The 20,422-nt window shown below is 46.9% G+C and overlaps 1 protein-coding gene across 3 annotated transcripts in view; it reads left to right on the top strand.

Annotated features, from left to right (window-relative positions):
* Positions 1–20,422, top strand: part of ADAMTS12 (ADAM metallopeptidase with thrombospondin type 1 motif 12) — a 147,075-nt gene that overhangs the window by 66,246 nt on the left and 60,407 nt on the right. For all 3 annotated transcript variants that reach the window (XM_084881888.1, XM_084881887.1, XM_084881889.1), the window contains exons 4-5: positions 15,696–15,892; positions 16,611–16,694. In XM_084881888.1, the coding sequence (XP_084738014.1) occupies positions 15,696–15,892; positions 16,611–16,694 (281 nt within the window). The remainder of the gene's footprint in view (positions 1–15,695; positions 15,893–16,610; positions 16,695–20,422) is intronic.

The raw sequence follows: 20,422 nt of genomic DNA, 5'->3' as shown, positions 1-20,422 counted from the left end.
GGGTGTGCAGGAGGCAGCTGGTCGATGTATCTCTCTCATTGATGTTTGTGGCTCTCTGTTCCTCTCCCTTCCTCTCTGTGAAAAATCAATAAAATATACTTTTAAAAAAAAAAAAAGAACTTGCAAAAGGGGCTGGAAATACTCCATATTTGGGAGACAAAGAAGGTAAAGACATATAAATAGGGAAAATTCCTGCATGTTTGGGCCCAGAATTTGAGACATTTTCTTCTGCACCAGCTCATAATAAATGTAACTCCATCTTTCTAAGTATAGCTTTGTTTTTATTCAGTTTTCTGTAACAATAGTTTGCACCTTTTTACAGCTTACATATTTATCTACCTATTTCATCTACTCACCCCACCCATCTACCTTCCTACCTAAGAATTAAAACTCAAGTGGACTGGAAGAATTATTAAACTCTTATTTGTGTATTTTGGCTTAGGTACAATTTTAATTTCACAATAACTTATGGAATAGACAAATTGGGTAAGTTGAAGAACATCTGTAATTATAAAGTTTTCAGGATTTATTCAGCGACTGAGGTCTTTTACTTGGTACTGGATGCTTGGTGAGTGGAGGAAGGAGAGAGTATATCTAAGAGAAAATGCAGTGATTAGAAACCAAATTGACTGTTCAAATCCCTGCTGTGCCACCTACTGTCTGTGTGACATCTAGTGAGGACCTTTTCTCTTCTCTAAAATGGGGGTAATAGTTGTCTTTATCTCATGGAAGTACTGTGTAGATTAAATGACTTAACATATGCAAAGCACTTCTAATAGGGTCTGGACTAATTTTAATTAGTTCATTGCACCTTTTTTTAATGCATTTACCAATTCCATTGAACAAGAAGATGTAAAGTCTGCTCTGAGTTCCTTTCATGAGGCTAGCTGAACTTTGGATGCAGAGAGAGGCAATTTATTTGAAAGGACTGAGCTTTCCTGCCGAAAAATATAGGCAAAATAGTGCTAAAAGCAAGTGACAAGGAAGGGATGCAATTTTTGTCTTATCCACTTAAAAACATTGCCTGCATGAGCCTCGGATTTTCTCCTATTGAAGGATGCAGTGGCTAGCATAAAATGGGCGCCTCTTTCTTCTCATGGCCCATCGGGCACCCTGCAGCCAGGAAACCTAAGCACTGCAAAGCCCCGTGATGCCAGGACATGGGACAACCAACAGCACGTCTCTCCTGTGACATGCACACACAAAGAAACAAAATCCAAATAATATGCAATTTCCGCCCTGGTCGGTGTAGCTCAGAAGTTACAGCATCAGCTTGGGCACCAAAGGGTCGAGGGTTCAATTCCCGGTCAAGGGCACATAACTGGGTTGCAGGCTTGTTCCCCAGTCCCCGTTGGGGTGAATTCAGGGGGCTACCAATCCCTGTGGCTCTCTCACACTAGTGTTTCTCTGTCTCTCTTTTCCTTCCACCCTCTATTCTACTCTCTCTAAAAAATTATCCTCCAGTAATGATTAACAGCAATAACAAAAAATGCAATTTCTTTCTTAATCTCTTTACATCTGACTTTCCAGCCTCTAAATCCATAGTTTCTTTAACTCTATGGTGGTACCAACATTGCCACTGCATGCATCTCCTAAGATTGTTGCCCTCCCAAACCAATAAAATAAGGTTCTTGGCAAGCTACGTGATTCCCCCAACCCTCTGAGTAGGGTGTAGTCCTACCAGACCAGTTTCATGTGGTAGAGCCAGGAGAGAAGTAAAAAGAGGAAGACTGAAGCCCTTAGCTTGGGCCGAGGAGCAGATTTTCGGTGGAATTTTGAAGGGATGCTATGAGTTTAAGAGATTGATCCTCATCATGGTGACTTGTTATTACAAGAAAATACTTGAGTTATTCATATTTATTTTGTTAGTGGCTGAATGTGTTCCTTTGTTTATATGAAAATATAATTATTAATGAATAAGAAAGGCCTAGTTCTGATAAAAATTATGATAAGTGTGTGCCAGGTTTTAATGACCGCAGTGATGTGGGAAACGGCAGGATGACCATGTGGAGGCCGAAGAGGACATGAGAAACTAGCGAGTGAGTCTGCAGTGAAGAAGTAACTGCAGTGAGATTGCTAAGACAGACACATGCCTGGCAAATTGCCTACAAGGCAGTACAGCTAATCCTTGTCGTTATCTTGTCTACTGGACAAAAAGCATTTGTGGTGTATACATTTTCTCCAGATGGACAGCTATCTTCTTAGGTCTGTAAAATGTCTAGGCCCTTATCAATGGTAAATAGCAAGTCGAACAAGGTTACATCTGGATCGTAGAGAGTCCCATGAACCTTGGGTGGGCTTGTTACATGACTCCCAGCACGATAACTGGGCATTACCCAGTTATCTTTTTTGTTTTCTTTGGAATTTTGGGTAATTCTTCTTAAGAGTCCTTTGTGTGGTTATAAATAGTCTCCTAAGGTTAGTTTTGATCACACACAAAAAGGGCTGGTGTCATTATGTTTTATGGTCTTTGCCTGCTCCATTTATGGAGGAGCAACATATGTGACACAAACCACATGCCACTGTCTTGCACAGCCTGTCAGTCTACCCCTGGCCAACTACAGGAGCCAGAGAACTCGGTTTTGTCTGGAGAGAACCTAGGATTTCACCTTTGTTATTCTTAAGAGGACTTCCCCAAATGCTTGTTCTCGTCATTCTCACGTGCTCATTTATTCCCAAACCAGGGAAACAAAATTAAGAAATTCACCTCCATCCAGGTTTCACACTCAATGCCTAAAACTGTGTGGATTCTTCTCTTCTCTGGTCCCCCCCAATTGCTAGTGTGGAGACTGCCAGGAAGCGGCCCTCCTTGCTGCCTGTACGTCTGAAACCTGCACGCTACAGAACAGATGCGACCAGTACCCAGGGTTAGACATTAGGTCCACATGTGTCACCAGCCTTCGTTGCTTCGCAGTGGGCTGCCAGACTGGATATGATGAAATATAACTCAGGTCTGACACTCCCGCTCCGGCCTAAGTTTAATAATCAGCTTCTTCAGTTCTATCGCAGGGAAAGAGAGGACAGATTATGTAGCCAATCTACGCACATAACGCTCTTGCCATGCAGAGGAAGGAGTCTCCGCAGGAATTTTGGAAATCTGAGCAATGAGCCTCAGCTGCCACTTACCGAATAGCGGGCCATTTCAGTTGGCAATGGCATGCTTTGCCAAATTGAGGGTTAGAGACACATGAACAAGAACAACAAAGGGGTTTTTTAGATGCCTATCTAAAAATATAATATTTTAGAAAACACTCCCCACAGTATACATGTTTTAAATAAACACCCTTAATTGCTTTGCACAGTGCATGCTTGTCCTGCTGGATCTCAGTGAGCTGTCTGCTTTATGACATTCTCTGCTTCCAGGCTACAAGGAGCCCCCTCAGTGCCCCAGTTCAGGCTGCCCACCACCCACTCCCCGTCGGCACACAGCAGTCCAGCACGCAGCACAATAACTAGGAATACCGGGCGCAGCTCTCTCCTCTGGGACCCTGACCCTGGCCTCCAGAGAGCCCCAATTCTCGCCCCGGCTCCTAGCAGAGCCTTGGGGGACACCAAGAGGACCAGCATGCACCTGCAGGCGGGCGGCAGCCTGAAGGGACGTGGTGACCAGTAATAAAGCCACAGCAGGGAGAAACCCGCTCTGGGACATGTAATAATTCAGAAGCATTGGATCCTGTGCTATTGTGGTTTCTCCTGAGGGAAGAGTGTGATGGACACGGAAGGCATTAACGGTCTCCAGGCGTCCTGTAAAGGGTGTGATCTCTGAAGCATACAGGCTGCCCCCCCTCCCCCAAAATGTCTACGTACATGGACAGCTGCTAGCTCAGTTTTGAAAATGAAATGCCTTTTATAAGCATTGCCTTTAGAATTGTCCAAAGTGCATGTATACGCTTTGGGACAGCCTATCTTTATACTAGTAATGGTAACTAACACACTAATAAGTGCTGTTAACTAATATGCTGTAACTAATAACATCATCATACTTATAGTAGTAGCATAATCATAACATGTATACTAATACACTAATAAAGAAAAACAGTTTCTCTTCCACTACACTTCTGACACCAGATGTGTGGGTTTTTCTAACACCAACCCATCTTCCAACTCTCGGGACACCAACTGGGTGTTTTATAATTTAATTCTATCTGACACTAACTGCCCAGAGTTAGTATCAGACTCCACAGGTCTAAGGATTCAGCCCCATGCCTCCACTTCAGATGCCAGTCACAAGTCATGAGTCCCCAGGGTACCCACACCTGCATCTGATTTGTCTATAATGTGTGGAGTCCTTGCATCTCCCAACCCCACAGGTTCAATAAGTTGTTAGAATGGATCGCAAAACTCAGGAAGATGTTCCCTGTCACTAATCAGTGTATTATAAAGAACATGATCAGGGATGCCGATGAACGGCTACATGAAGCTGTCCATGGGGTGAGGTCTGGCAGGGTCCCGAGTACAGGAGCAGCTGTCCCCGTGACACTGGGATGTGCCACTGTGGGGCGTGGATACGTGCACCTACCTAGAAGCTTCCCGAATTCTGTAGCCGAGGGATTTTAATGGGGGCGCCCTCACTTAGGCACAGTCCTCCCTCCCAGGAGGATGAGGGGTGGGGCTGAACGTTCCAAGTTTCTAATCACGGCTTAGTCCTTTGGCGAGGGGCCCTCCTCCTGGAGCTCTCCAGGAGCCCACCAACAGTGGCTGCTTAGGAAAGAAGATATTAGGAAAAAATGTCAGCCGGGACATTCCAAGCATCTGTGGGAGATGCTTCCATGACCTCCTTCACTCAGGAAATTCCAAGAGTTTTAGGAGCCCAGTGTCAGGAGCCAGAGGCAGAGACCAAATACATGCTCCTTGCTATGCCACAGCTAGATAACCCTAGAAGCGTTGTGCTTGTGCAAAAGGGGAAGGCAGCTCTGACAAGGGTATGGACTGAGTTAGGAAACACACGGAGCATGCTCACCAAGCCGCGTCCCTGTTAGCATCCTCCTGCAGGGGGCAGGCCTTGGCAGCAAGATGAAGCCAGTTGTTGGCATTTGCGTAATACAGTCAGTTTTGCAATGTGATGTTTAAAATTACTCTGGCATTACTATTTTTTTTTTTTCTGAATTCAGGGTCTTATCTTGGAAAAGTAGCAGCACAAAGAGCTATGCAAAGAGAGCAGATACCTTTTCCCCCCAAACAGAAGCCAAAGTGCCTAACAACACTGAATGGCTTGGCTTTACTGCCTATCAGCCCGAACAATAACCTGGGATCTAAAAAGCAGTGTGTCAATGACATCATTGTCAGGAGCCTCAGCTCTTCAGCACTTCCTTCTTTGTTTTCTAAAAATCAAGGATGTATAAATCAGCACAAAGCACAGAATTTTTCTGGTGGGCAGCCAAATCTGTTATCTGGACCAATTACTAGGAGATAAAGGATAATGTTTACCACCTCTTATTAAGAGAGGACTGAATACTTCAAGACTAATTTATCATTTATTTTCATTAATAAAGACTTATCCCGTTATCTTGTGCATATATATATATATATATATATATATATATATATATGACAATATTACTGTCAGTGTAGTCTCATCCACTCATCTTATTTACAACCTTTTAACTAAAGTAACCAATATTTATTTCATACTGAAAACTGAACCCGGTGAACAGAAACCACCATTGTACAAAACAACATCCTCATTAGTTCTCACAAGAGCTTTTGAAAACATAGACTTAAAGCCACACCTTTTTTGTTTTGTTTATTCTAAAGTCTTTTGTTCCTCAAAACTATGAGAGGCATTGCAAGGAGGGATCTTTAAGAGCTTTTTGTTCCACAGAAGTACCATAACAGACCAGCAGAGTCCCTGAACACAGATGACATGACCTGCTGCAGCCATGCACATACGCATGTAGTAGAGCTCCAGCTGCAAGTCTACAGCTGAGGCAAGCACATGTTCAGATACAGATATGTGTGTCTGTAAACCTACCAACCAACCAACCAACCAACCAACTCCTGCCTGGAGTAAAAAACAAACAAACAAACAAACAAACAAACAAATAAGAATCCTTGCAAGTCAGTCAACTCTGAGAATGGATAATTATTCAATCATGGAACATTACCTAATCAACACTCAGATACACAGAAGAAGTATCACAACCGAAGCTCACACCCATGATCCTGGTTCCCACCTGGAGAGCAGGTATCCAACCACATGGACTGACTCTTACTCTGGAAAGGGATTCCTTATCAGACTCAGTGGTCTGCAAACCATGGCTCGAAAAACACATGCGGCTCTTTGGCCCCTTGAGTGTGGCTCTTCCACAAAATATCATGCCTGGGCGAGTCTATTATGAAGAAGTTTTAAAAATTTGTCTCAAAAGAAATTTTAATCATTGTGCTGTTGAATTTGGCTCAGTTGACTAATGAGTTTGCTGACCGCTGGACTAGAACTTTGAGACTCTTATCCTGAGTGGTGATAACCAGGATCACTGGGCCCTAACATTTTAATTGTTTAGGTCTGAGAAATAGCTTTGCTTCTATTGACCCAAGAGGCTTTTTGTCATGGAAACAGTCTGGCTTGAATCACAAATCACATGATTTTTCTTGTTTTCTTGCCGTCTCCTAATGTGAGCTATCTGGCCAGTGTCTACACCGGGGGCCACGTTAGCCCCTTTGGAGACTAAAGCAGGCTCCTTACATACATCAAACACCCTTGTTGGGTCCATTCCCAATTCCCATTTGCAATGCCTCTTGTAGTTTTGACGATCAAACGTGCTTTAGAATAAACAAGAAAAAGGTGTAGCTGTAAGCCTATGTTTTCAGAAGCTCCTGTGAGAACTAATGAGGGGGCTGCTAGGTACATCCGTGGTTCCTGGTCCCTGCGATCTGTTTTTGCTTCCATAGAGCTTGATTTCCCCAGCAGTGAGCTCCCAGCATGCCCAGCGGCTGCTGACTGGGGCATCACACACAATAGCTCCTGAGAAAGCAGGATGCAGGAGGGGGCCAGCATGGCTCCCTGATTGGCCCTTTTGACAATACTGATTGTCCCCTTTGTTGTGTTTCACGCTGTGAATCCAACTCTAGGACCTGAGTGGGAAGCTACTCCTAGTGCCAGGAACATCCATTCAGAGCCCCAAGACCCCAGCTTGCAGGCCTTCTGCAATCACAAGGGTGTGGAATGTGGTGCATCTGATGAGCATTTGTTTAAAATCCAGATGTGAATTCCTCCCAACTCCCACGTGTATTTTAAAACAAAGCCCAGCTACGTGGGGTCTAGCCAGGTCCCCTGTGCTGCCATGGCCTGAATTGCTGTTGACCCAGCCAGTGGTCCCCAGGCAATTGGCGATCCTGAGACCAGCTGTTGGGTTGAGTGAGCCAAATCTCAGTGTCCAGCGAGGGGCGGACACGGTATCAGCTCAGCTCATCTGGTCCATCTCCCTGAGGGACTCAGGAGGCTCGGGGGCGGGGGTTTGAATTGAGAGGCCAAACCGTGGACAGTTGATCACATGAATGATCGCATGAATGATCACAGTTTCTCGCCTGCCTCTGTGGTCTTGGATGTGGCCTTGTCCTCATTCTCTACGTTGTCAGCCTCACTGACTCTCCCCCACCCTGGCCCCACTGGCGCGCACTGTGACCTTCTCACTCACGCGCAACTGATTCCACGGGGCGAGCACTGCACGCTCATCCACTCCTGCCCGAGGCAGACCCACGCCCAGGTGAGGCACTGTGGCTTTCTTCTCATAACCAGTATTTCTCATCCCCCAGAGCTTGTCCTTACGCATTCAAAGCTTGCCTTTGCAAAGCACGTGAACCCGGCTTGTCTTTCGGGGGGATTCGGTGCCTTTGGGGTTGATGCTGAGACCCGCTACCATCTTCCAAAGCCCTGAGGCTGTCCGTGTTAGTGACGGACAGTGAGCATCTTAGGGTTTCCAGTTTATTTAGTGGATCAGGTATTAATAGTAACAGATAACATTCATTCATGTTTGCCTTGTCAGTTAAGTAGCTGTGGCCAACTACCGTTCGGTGTCCTATGCATCCACTCACTGTTTTATAATAATTCCACAGGATACACTTCACTATGTTTACAATTACAGGTGAGGGAATGAAGGCAGGGAGATGTCAGGTCAGTTACCCAGATTCCCTCAGGAGCGACGAAGCAGTGTGGTTCAGCCTTAGACCTCCGCAGGTGGGCATCACCCTGTGCCCACACCGAGGTGGCCATGCTGCCCTCTGTGCCGCACAGGGTCAGGGTCCCTCCAGGCCCCGGGGCCATGGTGCTGTCTGTGGTGAGTGGTCATCGGAAAAGGCCCTGCAGCTCTCCCTGTGGGCATTTCAGAGAGGAGGCTGGAGGAGCTAGTGTGAGGAGGCAGTGATGACATTCGCTGCACAGCATTTGGCTCACACGCCGCCTCCGTGGGAGGACGTGGCTGTGGATCTGTTGACACAGTTCTGCTTGCAGAGGGCGCGGTGGCGGGAGTGGCGCTGGAACGGCAGTGTGCCAGGAAGGCCACCGGCGTCTGTTTGTGCAGCATGGCCCTGGGCCAGCTGCAGCTCAGCGAGAGCTTTAATTTAGAACTTCCTGAGCCTCTTGTGGATCCAAAGTGTTTCCTATGCGTTTCAAAACAGTCATCGGAGAGGAAGCAGGAACAGTGGGTCAGCAGTAAAAATGGAATGGTGTCTAGCAACGGGCCCCGCTCCCAAGACTGTTGTCCTGCAGGGAATCAGTGAAAGGCGCCTGGAAAGTTCCCCGTGAGTTTCGATGGGGAGGGTGGAGTGGGGATTGGAAGGGCGAGAAGGTTCCGGGTTCTGGGAACAAATGGTGCAGGGCAGGGGTTACTCACCAGGCCGTGGTCTGGAGTGAGGACATCGTCTGGGTCCTGAGCTGGGATAAGGCTGGCTCAGGGGAAGAACGTGGTATTTGAAAATGGTGGAAGCGAACAGCTCTATTGGAATCTTCAGTGTATGAGGGAAGAGGCCCATCAGCAGATGAGCGGATCAAAAAACTGAGGTACATCTACACAGTGGAATACTACGCTGGGGTCAAAAGGAAGGAACGCTTACCATTTGCAGCAGCATGGATGGACCTGGGGAGCATTATGCTGAGTGAAATAAGCCAGGCAGAGAAAGATAAATATCACATGATCTCACTCATTCGTGGGATATAATGCACAACATAAACTGATGAATAAAAACAGATCCAGAGACAGAGAAGCATCAATCAGACCTTCAAACCTCAGGGAAGGTAGGGGAGGGTGAGAGTAAGGGGAGAGATCAACCAAAGGACTTGGATGCATGCATATAAGCCTTACCAATGGACACAGACAACAGGAGGAGGATGAGGGGGTAAAGAGGACACATATATAACACCTTAATCAATAAAGAAATTAAAAAAAAAAAAAAAAAAAGGAAAAGGCCGAAATGATGACGTCATCTCTATGTGCTTCCTTCATTGCCGTCTCTCAAGGCCATATGTTCTCTGGCCCTGCCCATCTGTCCCAGGTGGTCTCTGAGGCCACTTGCTCACATTCATCATGGCCCAACCAATCACTCTGATAGTTTCTGGTGCCCTAAGCTTGTTCCTGTTGTAGGGATTTCATACTTGCTCTTCTCACTGTCTGGAACATTCTCCCTGTGTGTCTGCACATATGCTTCTCATCACCTAAGTCTCAGCGTACAGGTTGCTCCCTCGAAGTGGTTTCTCCTGATCACCCTCTCTAAGAACATTCTCCCCTACCCTTCTGTTTGTAACCGCAGTGCATATTAGAACCCCTGATTTTTTAAAAATATATATATTTTTTATTTATTTCAGAGAGGAAGGGAGAGGGAGAGAGAGAGAGAAACATCAATGATGAGAGAGTCATTGAATGGCTGCCTCCTGCATGCCCCACACTGGAGATTGAGCCCACAACCTGGGCATATGCTGACCAGGAATTGAATGGTGACTTCTTGGTTCATAGGTCAATGCTCACCCGCTGAGCCACGCTGGCTGGGCAGACCTCTGATTTTTTATTTGTTTGGTTGTCTCACTTGTTTGTGGCGAGTCTTTACAAATAGATGCAAGTTGTTTCCTCAACTTCTGGACTGTGACTAGCTCATAGTAGATGCTTAGTAAGTGTTTGTTTTCAAGAGAGGGGACGGTGGGGGGACTTGGTGATTGGGATTAGAAAAGGGAGGCCTGGTGAGCCTCTGGAATGGTTTGTGATGGGTCTCATCTCTTTGACTCCATGCTCTGGTGACAGAAATTGGATTCAGGATCATTTTCTACATGAGATTTTCCAGCTTCCTTTTTGATGACGTTGGACTGCAGACCTGAGTGGAGAAGCAGAACATTGATCTGCCCAGTGATTTAGCAAGCCGCTTGAGCCTTCAGGAACTCTTTTTCTTAAATGCCTTCGATGTTGCTTTATATAAACTATTGCTATCAATGCCTTCATCAGTCGGTCAATTCTTTTCTCTTATAAAGAGTGTCTAAGAGAGAATGATGTCCCAGGTGTGAATCAGGCTCAACTTAGTGCTTGTTAAGGTTCTGGGAATAGTCCTTTAGCGTGGTGTTAATAGCATTTCTTCTGTGGGATGGGTTATGGGAGATTTAAATCTGTTTTTAGCCTTCGGTGAATACCCAGAAAATCCATTTGGTCTAGTGTATGCACTACAGAAATCCTTCACAGGTTGCTGCTGAGGGTTGTCACTCTCCATTAAGTTGACATGAATAGGAAACCTGAAAAAGGAAAATGACAGGGATGCTTGGGTACTGTGGCTGGGTGAGGTTGAGGGGGAACTTTCCATTTTTATTTCAAATGGCTGAAGGCAGACTCTGGGAGCAGTACTGGCTGATGGTTGTGTGGTTTCTATCTTCTCATTATACTCCCACAAGTTCAGTTTTCAGTTGGCAAAGGGCCTGGGTCACTGTCCTGATTGCCGGCTCTGAGTGTGGAAAGTCAAGGCTATGGGTTTGGAAGGTCAATGTTATGGGTTTGCTCCTACTCAAAGCACCTGTGCCCTGGCCTGGGAGGCATCTTAATTTAAATGTTAAATGTTTGAACATATCCAATGTGAGGAGAGCGTCTCCATAATTCTAGATGTTCAGATCTGGAGAACTTCTTACTGACTCAGGCCTCCCAGGGGCTGTGCTGGGACAGTGGGAAGCTGTCCATGCCATTCCCTTTTGAATGTCAAGGGGCAACTCAAAAGGGAGGAGTGAGCACTGGTCTGTATGGTCCATCATGGATGTGGATGGAGTTCATTGTTGCCTGTATTTATGCACATGTCTTTGATTTCCCACACCCAGATTATATCCCTGATGATTATATCACTTCTTTGCTCTCCCCAACCCCGGTCCTCAGAAGTCACTCTTCTTGGTGGTAAATACACTCAATCAGGAAGGAAGCACACGGGGCTTAGATGGGCTTGTGCCAGAGGAGTCGCTGATCTCTGGGCTTGGAATTGGGAGATTTGGTAGGTTGAGATTTTGATTTTGCAACTACTGTGTGAGCTTGGACATGCTCCTACTGGGAAGAACAGTTTCACGCGTTCCCTTTAAATTCGTTCAGCTCCTCTGGTGACACCGTTCAACTTGCATGCCCCTATGCTGGGAACTACGGAGAGTCAGCCACCGCTCGGTTACGGACATGGGGAACGTCCACTTTATGGAGTCTTCTCAGTGAAATGAGAATCTCGCCCCAGCCTCTAGCTGCAGCCCTTTTTCAGCCTCTCTGGATCCCTCCCACCCTCTTGGTTTGTGTTGGTTCAGAAACACAAGCTCATTTTGATAAGCAAAGAGTACCATAATTACAGTGGAGAGCTGATGTCCCCTCATCACTAGGTATAAATGCAAATGGTGTTGTAGGGTCAGGCCGTTTGGAATTATCCAGCCATTCTGAGCTCTCTAAAGGCTACACGATCAACCCTTCGCCCCCACTTTATCTTTCCCCAGAGAGACCAGCACAGGGGAAAGAAAATACTTGCACAAAACCTGAGGCCTAATTAAGCATCACAGTTTACGTATTTTGAGTTCACTGTCCCATTTTTGAGAAGAGAACATCTGAGCCCCTGTTTCTAAGCCCGGCAGGCCTGAAGTGCCATCTCATGGAGGAGTGATGTGTGGTCGATGTCTGATGAGCAAGCTGCCTTGTTGGGCCAACAACCAAGGAGTTAGATGGAGGATTAGAGAGCAAAACCTACACTCTCCAATGTAAAGTCCAAGAAAGCAAGCGGACCTGCCAGGGATGGTATGTCAGGTTGGCCACGCGAAGGCACACCGAGCTGCCGAGGAAATGCCTCACCATCCAGAGGGAGCAGAGGCGGGAAGGTTACCCCAGGGCTGGCTTGTCAGCAGGATGGATGGAGCATAACCCTGGGACACGGTGGAAGTCACGGGGGCGGGACCACCGGGCTGCATGCTGTCAAGGGTTTGTCAGGAGAAGCCCAGGGAAAGACATTTAATTTATGTTATTGCCAAGCCTCATTCTGCTGGAATGTTTTGCAACGTGGGATTTCTGTTTCACTAAACTGTTAGTTTATTTAGAAAAGTCTTACTCCGATAACGCCACTTCTTGAAATACCAGTGCCTTAAAACGCATACTTTAGAGATCAAGAAAGGGATCTCTGATGGAGTCTCTCTAGGGACCCAAAGGGCACTGGGGAGGGGGGCTTACTGATGTAGGGATAGTTTTAGTCTCAAAATATGGTTGAGGCCACAAAGTGACACTGTGACTCCGGGACATGGCAGGCCTCCTGCTGGATGCTTAGCCCACATCCCGATTTCCTGCTTTATCAGAGCAATTCTGTGAGTCAGGATTCTGACAGGACAGCGAGTACATAGGAGACCCTGGATTGATGTGAGGTGCCTTGAGCTCCAAATACATTCTGTGCAATAAAAGTAAAATGTGAGCCACCAAAGCAAGTCCCAGTTTCCTAGTAGCCCAGAGAAAAATAAAACGAAACAGGTGAGATTGATTTTAATAATTCACTGAGCCCAGGATCCCCAGATCTTATCATTGCCATATGTAATGGGGGTACATTGTTACTGTGATCGGTTCCACTCCGGCTATGGAAGTCCAGGGTGTAGTTGACAGCACATTTCAGTTCTGAATTGGCACATTTCAAACGCTCATATTGTCCTGTGCTGTGGGCCTCGGTGTTCTCTCCATTGCCCCGGGGAGAGTGTTTATCTGGCTAAGTTCGGCGTCTCCCTTTAGACCTCACGTATGTCTAATTTCTTAATGGAAGTGCTGGCTCAGATTTTCAAAGCTCTTGCCTTCATTGAAGAAAGGCTGGATTATTAGTTGGAATAATTTTTTTTCCCCTCCTGGATTTTGCATTCTCTCTCCCCTCCTCCGTCCCCCAGGTTTATTTCTCTGCTTTTGGAGAACCAGGTAACGAATGGCCAAATTGGGCAGATTTCTACTTCTCAATACATATGTAGGAAATTATATTATTAGGCTGTTGCTAAGGGACCATTTAACGTGGCCTTTGGTGCCTTGGTTAAAAAGATAGACATCAATGAGAGAATTAGAGAAGTGCAGCAAAATGCTGCTATTAAATTATAAAATTTGTCAAAGTCAGGATCGTCACCATATTTTTAAGGTTTATTTTTCTAGCCATAAAAGTAATATAGAAAACATAATAAAGCAGATACAAGAAATAAATTGCCCACAATTTTACTTTCTCTAATGAACGTCTATAAAAGTAATATAGAAAATATAATAAAGTAGATAAAAGAAAAAAATTGCCCACAATTCACTTTCTCCAGTGAACTAATAAGAAGTTTCAGATCCGACATGGGAATGCCTAGTTCCTTATAGGACCTCTTATCCCTTAGAGGCAGGAGAGCACCTTACTCCAGAATAGTGTTTCCTTTAAGAAGCAGCATTTCCCCAGTTTTGACACGTGCTCACTTTGGGGTTTGGAGGCGGGAAGGATGCTGGGAAAAGTGCAGAGGTTGAAGAAGAACAAATGTCTACATTAATGCGATGGCTCATTGAGCCTGCTGTGGGTGGCATGTCCCTTGAATGAATGAAGGGGACCTGCAAGGAAAGCTGAGAAAGGATGAGCCCAGTGTTTGTGGGATTCAGATCTCCCATCAGAACCAGACCCTGGCCTTCAGTTTGTGGCCTCGGGTGCCCTGGTCTGTGGCCCAGCCCTGCACCGAGGCCTCTAGTTCTCCTGTGAACGACTTGCTCTTGCCCCAAGACACTCCTGCGAGGGCATTCCAGACCATGGCTCCTCTGTGGCCACTGATGCCTCTGGCATTTGAAATCTCCCCTGAGTGAGGAGGAGAGACAAGGCGCTCAGAGGCTGCCCGAGACTCACCGGTGTCTGCTCCTCACTCGGGCCCATCCTGTGTGAGGGGGACCATCCTGTGTGAGGGAGACCGTCCTGTGTGAGAGGGACCGTCCTGTGTGAGGGGACCATCCTGTGTGAGGGGGGCCGTCCTGTGTGAGGGGACCGTCCTGTGTGAGGGGACCGTCCTGTGTGAGGGGGACCATCCTATGTGAGGACCCGAAACATGACCCCACATGGGCTCCAGCATGGCTTGCTCCCTGGTTTGCACAGAATTGGAAACAGATTGTAGTTTGATAACTTTCCAGTGAGCTTCCAGAGGGAGGAGAGGGTGACAGACAGGGGCATAAGAAGGGGTGCAGAATTAGAAGCCATCAATACCATTTCTGGGGTTTTCTTAAGGAAGTCATGCTTACCCACGCAGGTACATGAGGAGGGAAGTAGAAAGTTGTTCTACCGCGGATAAAGTTAACCATCGCCCCCTCTCTGAGACTTCACAGGACTTCCCTCGGAAGCTTCCACAGCCCGAGATTATTTTCCAAAAGCCTTACATCAAAGCACTTTGATGTAAAATTCAAATAATAGCATTTGAATTTTGTTATTTTCAAGTAAAATTCACAATAAGAGCATTTGAATAGACTCAGACCTGCGATTATGTCTCATTTTTTGTAACTATTAGTCAGTGTGCTCTATTTCACGTAGACAGCAAAACTGAGGAACTGGGAAGGGGTGTATAGCAAATCAGTGTAATCAGCTCTCCGACTCAAAGGGAGCGGAGGGAGGGGGCAGGACACGCTTGCAGCCCCTGCAGGAGGGCCAGGATTCAGACTGCTTCTAAGAGCAGGCAGGTAATGAGGGGAAGGACAGCGGAGGGGTTTCCGCTCAGCACAGGAGGGGACTGACTGACAGAACCAGATGCCTGGGCGGAGGTGAGTGCCCCGCCAAGGAGGCCTTCGAGCTGAGGCTGGGTGGCCATCGCTGGAGACTAGGAAGAAGAAGTGAGGTTATCTTGGTCATATTCATTTAAAATTGGTCCCTTCTTCCATTTCAGCCATGTACGTATATATAGAAACGTGCATTCATATACCATTAAGCACAAATTAAATTTATGGCCTTGCATCTTCACAAGTGGAAGTGGGCCGAGACTGGTTTGGCTCAATGGATAGAGCGTCGGCTTGGGGACTGAAAGGTCCCGGCTGCGATTCCAGTCAAGGGCATGTACCTTGGTTGCGGGCATATCTCCAGTAGGGGGTGTGCAAGAAGCAGCTGGTCGATGACTCTCTCTCTCATCGATGTTTCTAGCTCTCTATCTCTCTCCCTTCTTCTCTGTACAAAATAATAAAATATATTAAAAAAAAAAAAAGTGGAAGTGGGTAATATTGGAGAGAGAGACAGACTGAACTGACTGCCTTCTGCTCAATGTGTAGACAGCCCCGGCACCGCCCAGACGCTGGAGCGGCGGCGAGAGGAGTGGGAGAGGACCGCCTGGCCCCGCAGACGCATCTCCCGGCGCTCCATCAGCAGGGAGAGGTGGGTGGAGACGCTGGTGGTGGCCGACACCAAGATGGTTGAGTATCACGGAAGCGAGAACGTGGAGTCCTACATCCTCACCATCATGAACATGGTACGTCAGACTTCAAGGGGACCTGGCATTGGAGATGCTCCACACTAACCAAAGACGAGAGAGACCTTCCTGTTTGGGTTGTGCTTTGAACATAGATGGATGAATCCATTCCCTGCTGAAGTGATGAAGGATGGAAATTCAGGACATATTAGTCTTTCTCTTAAAAATGTGTGTCCTAGGAAAATTTGTAATTTACCAGTTACACTTTCTACTAAGTATTTATCAAGTGACTCAATCCTTTCAGTAAGACTTTATCTTAGTGATTTCCATCAGTGCACAAATGAGTAAACTGAGGCACAAAGAACTAGAATGTGATTTCCTCAAGGTGGTTAGAGCTAGAATTAGAATAGAGTTAATGATCCTGGATTTCCAGCTTACCCTTTGCACGATTGATGTTTTCTAGCTTCCCAGAGAGTAAGTTCTGTTGAGATGGGGCATGACGTTTGCCTGGGTCACTGATTGTGAGAGAGGAAGACCCTGGGTCAGGAACAGGGGCAAAGAGAAGAAACACGCCAATCCCGCAAGCACACAGCCGATCAGTGACCTTGGAAATGTTGTCTTTAATATCACAATGTGGTTTGGGTTGGAGGCCTTCCTCCTTCTTTCCTCCAACAAAACTTGTTAACCCATAAGATGTCCTTCCCCCCCCCCCCCCCGCCCCCTGGCATTTGTCTGTTATTCATTCACATGGGCTAATGGGTTTCCATTTCTGATCTAGGTCACTGGGCTGTTCCATAACCCCAGCATCGGCAATGCCATTCACATTGTTGTGGTGCGGCTGGTTCTACTTGAGGAGGAAGAGGTAAGGGGTAGTTTTCCCTCTTGTCCTCTGACCTGTACCTCTGTACTCCCTGCTTCCTTTCTGCAGTAAAACACTTAACGGACAAGAGAGGGGATACCAGAAGGTGGGGATTCGGTGATGTCTCCTGCAGAGACGGTCATGGTCTTTCTGGTCTTTACCTTGCTTCCCACCCTCACCCTCCCTGAACTCTGGATAGGTGGGCACTTGGCTTGTCTGTGCCTCCATAGCTTTCTTTTATAAAATGGGGATGATAACCTCTACTGCCTGGAATTGCTGGGAGAATCAAATGTGTTACCCCACGTAATAGCATTGGCTGGGCCTTAGAACCCCGTCAATACATGTTACTTATTAGTATCATTTTTATGATTCTTATAATTATCATTGCCATCATTTAGGTCCCATAACAACTCCATAAACTCTGGTGTCCAGCTGGTGTACGGGGCAGCAGAAGGCTGACAGCAGGCAGGAAGTGAATGTCCTCACGGGGACTGTCCCTCTTGGTCTCAGCGGTTTCGTATGGGGCTCGCCTTTGTGAGACTCTGGAGCTGAAAAGCCTCCTGCTTTGGGAATCCAGGCTGACAATTTCCTGTCTCCGGGGTGATGTGTGGTTTTGTAATAACCTCTGCAACTCTGCTGTTTCAGGATAAATGTTAACAATCTGAACAAAGAATTCGAAGACTCGTTCCCTTTTTAAATGAAAGACCAATACCTTTTCCTCTGATAGTTTGATGAGTTACTCCTTAAGCACCTGGGAAGTTTTCAGATTAAACTTTTTGCTGCTTTTCTCTTCTCTGCCATTCTCTTTCTTCCGGGAACCCATGCCTGGCTATAGATTGTGTGCTGAATCAAAAGCTGCTACCAGCAGGACTTCTCAAAGAAATCAAGACAAGATTTTTTCTTCTTCTTCATTATAAAGAGCTTAAAAGGGACAGACCAACTATAATAAAAGCCACGTACTTGGCAAAATCATTTTCCATTTCTCATTCGGGCCTGCTTCTGTGAGCTGTTGTTGGTTTCCTCCGCATCACCTCCCTGCTCCGTGAGGTCACCTCCTCCAAAGCATAGCAAAGGGGCGGCGGGAAGGGAATTGGACTCACTTGAGAAAATGAGGTGAGAAAAAACTGATGCAAGAACAAAAAGGAAAAATCCATTTTTGTTTACAAAGGAAATGGGGAGAATTTGTGCGGATGGGGGTTTGTTTAGGCAAGCTCAAATCATTAGGAACTGCTTCACGGAAACTGGTCAGCACAAGTCTCCCCAGGCTCGCTGTGAGCCCGAGCAATCTCTCTGCCGTGCATTCACATCTCGTGCAGGCTTAGGGCTGCGTCGCAGCGAGACACAGCTAATGACTCTCCCCAAGGCACCTGTGATCAACTGTTTCAAAAAACTAAATGAGTAAATGCTCTTTGGATTTAATCTCTTAGGAGATTTGGAGATTTAGAGCTGAGGGGACTGGAAAAAATGTGTGCACTATTAAAATCTGCTGGAAGAGTCCTGACATTGAGCAGAAAAGCAGTAAGGTATCCTTAAGACCATGCCACTGAACTTGTGTTGAATGTCCCGTCTTGTAGAGGAAAACTCTACACAGGGGCAGGGCACCAGCAGCAGCGGTCAGCAACTCAGCTCTGTGTGCAGTCACTTCACATGTAAGAAGAACAAACAAAAGCAGCAGGGAGAAATCATAGATATTTCGTAGGTTAAAGAGGGGAAAGAGAGGAGAGAGAGATATTCTGGGTAGAGGGAGCAGCTTGAAGAGAGCAAGGTAAAAAATAGCACGGGGCCTGGGAATGTGGCTTTTGGGTAGTGGTCATAGAAGCAGTTTGGAGGTTGCTGGAGCTTAAACTGTGAGGCAGCCAAAGAAGGGAGAGCTTCCTAGAGGCTAGGCTCGCAGGGTCTTGTGTCCTGGGTCTGTTTTGGGCAGATTTTGGTTTTGACTAGGTTGACCTGGCAACAGCAAGGAGGATGGGATGAGAGAGAACAAGGAAACAAGAAGAGCACTTAAGAGCTGCTGCAAGCATAAATCCAAGCACACAATGGTGAGGGTCTGAGCTAAGGTGGCTGGGGGTAAAGATGAAGAGGAGGTAGAATGAGCAGCCCAGGAGGACACACTGGGATGCAGGACATGAGGGAGAGGAGGCCAGTAGGTGGACACTGGCATGTTTAGATTGGGACACTGGGTTGATGGTGGTCCCTGTAACTTAGCCCGAGGATACGGGGAGAACAGCAGGTCAGCATGCAGGGGAGGAATATCTGGGATGCTGAGATGGGGGTACCTATGTGCCATCCAGAAGGAGATACCCATCAAGAGGTTTGGGTACATGAACGTGACCTGTCAGAGAGATTTGGAATGAGGTATGGGTTTGAGAGTCAATAGCTTATAGGTGATTTCCCAAAATAGGACTGTGACTGAGAATGAATTAGGCAATGAGCCCACAGAGTGGCAGAAGAAGAGCACATGGAGGGGGCTGAGAAGTGAACAGTGAGTAGGAGGCGGACAGACAGAGAGTAGAGGGTCTGCTTGTGGAAGTGAGAGCTGAACTCAGCGGTAATCCTCAGCCTCTACTGGCGAACTGCTAAAGCTTTCCAGTTACTCAGAGCAAACACATGGGAAGAAGCCTTCAGTCGCTTGGGGACCACTAGTCCTAGAAGTGGCTGTTCTGGGACCTACTCTGCCAAAACCTGCTGTAGACTTGGTTAAGGTCCCACCCCTCTCTGGCCCGGATTTTCTCATCATTTAAACAAGAGGATTGGAGGCCTAGATCCTATGGTCCTTCAGGAAAATGGGCTCTTCCTAATGCCGGGAAAACTAGAAGCAGAGTTTATGCAGCAGCATCTGGAAAAGGACTCTCCTCGTGCTGAGGCTGTGCCCCTGCTGACGCTGAATTTGGCTCAGGAATGAGGAGGAGAGGACGCTACCCTTTATGCCTCCCCTCTGCCTCCCGCCTGACCCTGGGACAGCACTCATCTCTTTCCCATCTCTGTGACCTTGTCATCGCAAGAGTGCTGGAAAATGGAATCATCCAGCATGCACCTCTTGAGATGAGATTTTTTTTTTCAGTCAGCATGACTTCCTCGAGAGCCGTCTAAATTGTGTGTATTGTGTGCATCAACATTCAGTTTTCCTGAGACGGACACAGGTGGTTTGGTGTGTAAGGTGTCCCGAGGCGGTGAGCCCAGCCCGTGTTTCAAAGGACATTGTGGGGCGGCCGGTCCCGTTAGAACCGCAGGTTCCTCTAGGAGCCCAGGTCAGTATCTGACCCGAGTGACCTCAGCTAGTTCTTCAATGATGAACATAACCAGGCTCTCTTTACAAATAATGCTGAGAGGATGCAATTAAATGAAAGAATAGGTGTAAAATTCTCTGTCACATAATGATTAAGAAATGCTTCCTTCCTGTTTTTTTAATCCCTCCTTCCCTCTTTCCCTCCCTCTTATTTCCTTCTTTTTTCTTCCTCTCCCTTCCTTTCTGGGTGGGGGAACTGGGAGAGTCTCTAATAGGCATTGGAGTCTCTCAGGCCTCCTTTGATTTGGGTGTGGCCTTTCCAAAATACTGGATGGTGAGGAGCAGGTTCATAGTTGATGAAGAGGGTGTGTGGTGTCCTGGGGCTGAGCCCAGAGTTAGAGCCTGAGCTTCCAGTGGGCCCTGGGCATAGTCCTTCTCCAGGTAGAATCTTCCCTTAACTCCAGAAGGGAAAGGAATTTCTCCTGCAGAAACTCCAGTGGAACTG

The sequence above is a fragment of the Pipistrellus hanaki genome, assembly GCF_964339955.1.
Source record: "Pipistrellus hanaki genome assembly, chromosome: 4".
Lineage (NCBI taxonomy): Eukaryota > Metazoa > Chordata > Mammalia > Chiroptera > Vespertilionidae > Pipistrellus > Pipistrellus hanaki.
This window is presented reverse-complemented; position numbering and strand designations above follow the sequence as displayed.